Raw genomic sequence first — 3636 nt, 5'->3', positions numbered from 1 at the left:
TGTTTTGTAGTGTGCAGACTAAGGATGGCAATGAGTCAGACTTGATTCATATTATCAACCCTTCGACTTTTCTCCAAATAAAACTTGGATTATTTTTTAATCCACCTCCACTCAAAGTCGAATTATGCATTCTCCAACTTTGCTCTGAGTTAGACTTTCGGACCTTCGAACCTCTAAGAGATGCTTGTTGTGGCTGGAGAGCAACATGAATTTCTTATTTCAGGTGATCGATGCGCATTGATGGGGACAAGAGGATGGCGATGCTGAGGGCAAGCTGATTAGGATTTAGTTTAGTTAGTGTTACTCTTAAAAAGTAAGAGACATAAAAGTCATAGTCTTTTACTCTTTCTTCGACATCTTGATTGTTCAACAAGTTCAATTATTCAAAGCTCCATACCCAAAGACCAATGAAATGCACATTATTATTTTAGAAATTTAACTTTTTAGTGTAAGAATTTTGGATGTCATGTGTTTAGACTGTAATTTGAAAATGTTGAATTTCCATGTGTTTGAGTTAACTTCTTTTCAAATTTGGTCAATATGAACTTATTTTTGATTGGATAATTAATTTTAATCTCTAGTTGATTTATTGGTAGAGATTAATGTGATAATACAACAGACACTAAAATTGCAATTACCATCAACTACATCAAATTCAATTCTATCTCAAGCCTACAATAGATCGAAAAACCCCATTGTAGAAGGTTGTATCAAACAACAATGTGAAAAAGGATATTCATAATTGTCAGATTTCTTACACAACGATTGTAGTTTTGTTAATATTAAATTATTTGGTCAAAGTTGTTATATAGTTGCTAATTTTTATCTCTGATGTAGATGTCGTATAACTCTTTATTAGTGAATCAAGTGTTGTCAAAATTTTTTTTTTGATTTGCTTAAACTCAAATTCCACTTTTTCATATTTGGTCAAATAAAGTTATTTTTGATTTGATTAAACTTTAATTCGGAGTTGGATGTCGATTGTAGTCGAAGTTGGAGTAGGATTGAAGTCTGAGCCAGAGTCGAAATCGGGTCGAAGTATCAGATTTTTTTGTAATCCAACTCTGATCCATCTAATAATTAGACTCGGACTATATAATCGAATTTGGAGTTAGATATTTTTCTCGGAACGGAGCGGATTGAGACTCAATTGCCATCCCCGGTGCAGGTGCAAGGTCGCAGGATCAATCCTCGACTTCGTCAGGTTGTATTCAATTCCACTTCAACGCCTGTACGGATGTACCATTTCCCTCTTTGCTTTGCTTGTTAAAACGTCAAAAATTCAGGGTAACTATCCGCTGCAACAAGAAGCAATGAAAAGTGATCAAACTCATAACAAACATCCTTGAAAATTTCGAATTCTACTACATCATCATCATTCACAAATCACAATACCTCTATTATGAAAAATGTCCCCAGAATCACCCCCATCTCTTTCTATCCTCCCAAAAAGTCTCTGCTTTCACAAATCCCTAATCCTGATAATCACCTTTTTTGCCTATGCCTCCCTCCATGCTTCTCGCAAACCCCCCAGCATTGTCAAATCAGTTCTTGGGCCTGAAATCTCCAAAAATGACACCAACCCACTTCAAGATTTGAACTTTTCTCAAATGGGTTGGCCTCCTTTTAATGGATCTCTCGGAACTCATCTTTTAGGTGAGCTTGATCTTGCGTTCTTATCTTCTTATGCTATTGGGATGTTCTTTTCTGGCCATTTTGCCGATATTACTGATCTTAGACTCTTTCTCTCATATGGGATGTTGTTAAGTGCTCTTTTTACTGTAGCTTTCGGATGTGGCTATTGGTTTAGCATTCATAATTTCTTGTATTTTGTGCTTGTTCAGATTTTTTGTGGTGTTTTTCAGTCTACTGGGTGGCCTTCTGTTGTTGCTGTTGTGGGTAATTGGTTTGGAAAATCAAAAAGAGGTTTGATTATGGGGACTTGGAACTCTCATACTTCTGTTGGTAATATTGTGGGCTCAATTGTTGCTTCTTCTATGCTGAAATTTGGGTGGGGTTGGTCATTCTTTTGGCCTGGATTGTTAGTGTTCTTGATTGGGATTATTGTCTATATGTTTCTAGTTGTGAGCCCTGAGCTTATTGATCTATCAATTTCGAGTGAGATTGAGTTGAATCCAGTTGAGGTTTCTGATAATGGGGATGCTGAGCATTTGGGTCTTCTGCAATCTAAGGATAGAAAGCCTTTGGAAGAAGTTAAGAGCTTTGAAATGCAGGATATCAATTCGACGGATGCGATCGGGTTTATTGAAGCTTGGAAACTGCCTGGTGTTGCTTCTTTTGCTATCTGTTTGTTTTTCTCCAAGCTTGTAGCTTACACATTTTTGTATTGGTTGCCATTCTATATAAGACATACAGGTAATAATACTGCCATTGATTTTAGAGTTTCTGGTTCTGCTGTTTATTAGTGCAATGATCAAATTTTGACATAGTTGTTGTTTTATGATGAACTTGAAGCTGTTGCTGGTGTGCACTTGTCCCATGAAAGTGCTGGAATGCTGTCAACCATATTTGATTTTGGTGGTGTTCTTGGAGGAGTATTGGCTGGTTTGGCTTCTGATAAACTTGAGGCTCGGGCAATTACTTCAGTTTCATTTCTCTTGTTATCCGTTCCAGCCCTTGTTCTCTATCGTGTTTACGGGAGCAGTTCGATGTTCTCCAATAATATTTTGATGTTTGTTTCGGGTACACTTGTAAATGGACCGTATGCTTTGATAACAACTGCTGTGGCTGCTGATCTTGGGACACAATCTGCCATTAATGGGAACTCTCGCGCATTGGCTACAGTTACAGCAATAATAGATGGAACTGGTTCGATTGGGGCAGCTATTGGTCCAGTTCTAGTTGGTTATATTTCGACCAGCGGTTGGAATTATGTGTTTGCAGTGCTTATTGCTTCAATTTTCATAGCCACAGTGTCGTTAATTCCTGCTGTGAAGTCGGAGATACAAGAGAGGAAATATAGAATACAAATGAATGGAGCTGTTCACTGATCCAATGTATTGCTTCCTGTTGTGATCAGTGAGGTGCATCTCACAGCATGTCCGACCACAATCATGGTGTTTTTTGGTTGCTCTCCATGCTTGCATCACCCGGGCAACACTATTTTATCACAGTTGTGAATTCATTGTGCAATGTGCATAGAGGATGTCTCTCTTTCAAAACAGATTTTATGTGAATACAGTATGAGTAGATGTGAAGTTGGATTACACACATTCTTAGAGAACAAATCTTTTAGACGGATGTAGTTTCTTATATAATGATAAAGATAGCTCATGTAATTTACTGCACTGGAATAAGTGATGTTTTCCTTAGATGGTAAACCTTTTGGCCATAGAAGTACTCCTCTCCAGCAGGTTTCGTTTCTTGAACTTGGTTGCCACAAAATCAGATTAATTAGTTGGTTTCCAAAATCCAGAAATTCTGAAAGATAATAGAATTAGGTTGCAAAGTTTCTGAAAGAAAAAAGATCAGAGGATACAACATCTACATGCAGACAATAGATGATCATCTTTGAGAAGCTTTCCTGGACAAAATACGCTCCATGTTTTAGATGATCATCTGTAGGCTGTAGCACATGAGCAAACCAAACAGTTCAAACAATAACAAATCAATTTT

At 37.3% G+C, this 3636-nt stretch overlaps 1 protein-coding gene across 1 annotated transcript; it reads left to right on the top strand.

Annotated features, from left to right (window-relative positions):
* The first annotated feature begins 1139 nt into the window (after positions 1-1139).
* Positions 1140-3341, top strand: LOC130816039 (putative glycerol-3-phosphate transporter 5). Its single transcript, XM_057682609.1, has 2 exons — positions 1140-2376; positions 2476-3341. The coding sequence occupies exons 1-2, from the start codon at positions 1410-1412 to the stop codon at positions 3009-3011; spliced, it is 1503 nt and encodes a 500-aa protein (XP_057538592.1). The 5' UTR covers positions 1140-1409; the 3' UTR covers positions 3012-3341.
* The last annotated feature ends 295 nt before the right edge of the window (positions 3342-3636 follow it).

Source organism: Amaranthus tricolor, chromosome 6 (genome assembly GCF_026212465.1).
Source record: "Amaranthus tricolor cultivar Red isolate AtriRed21 chromosome 6, ASM2621246v1, whole genome shotgun sequence".
NCBI lineage: Eukaryota > Viridiplantae > Streptophyta > Magnoliopsida > Caryophyllales > Amaranthaceae > Amaranthus > Amaranthus tricolor.
Note: the sequence above shows the minus strand (reverse complement) of the source record. Positions and strands in the feature narration are given on the sequence as shown.

Bases quoted from the DNA above. Each gene is read 5' to 3' on its own strand.
- LOC130816039 (XM_057682609.1), top strand. From the start codon at position 1,410: ATGTCCCCAGAATCACCCCCATCTCTTTCTATCCTCCCAAAAAGTCTC. The intron at 2,377-2,475 runs GTAATAATACTG...ATGAACTTGAAG, and splicing joins ATTCTATATAAGACATACAG to CTGTTGCTGGTGTGCACTTG.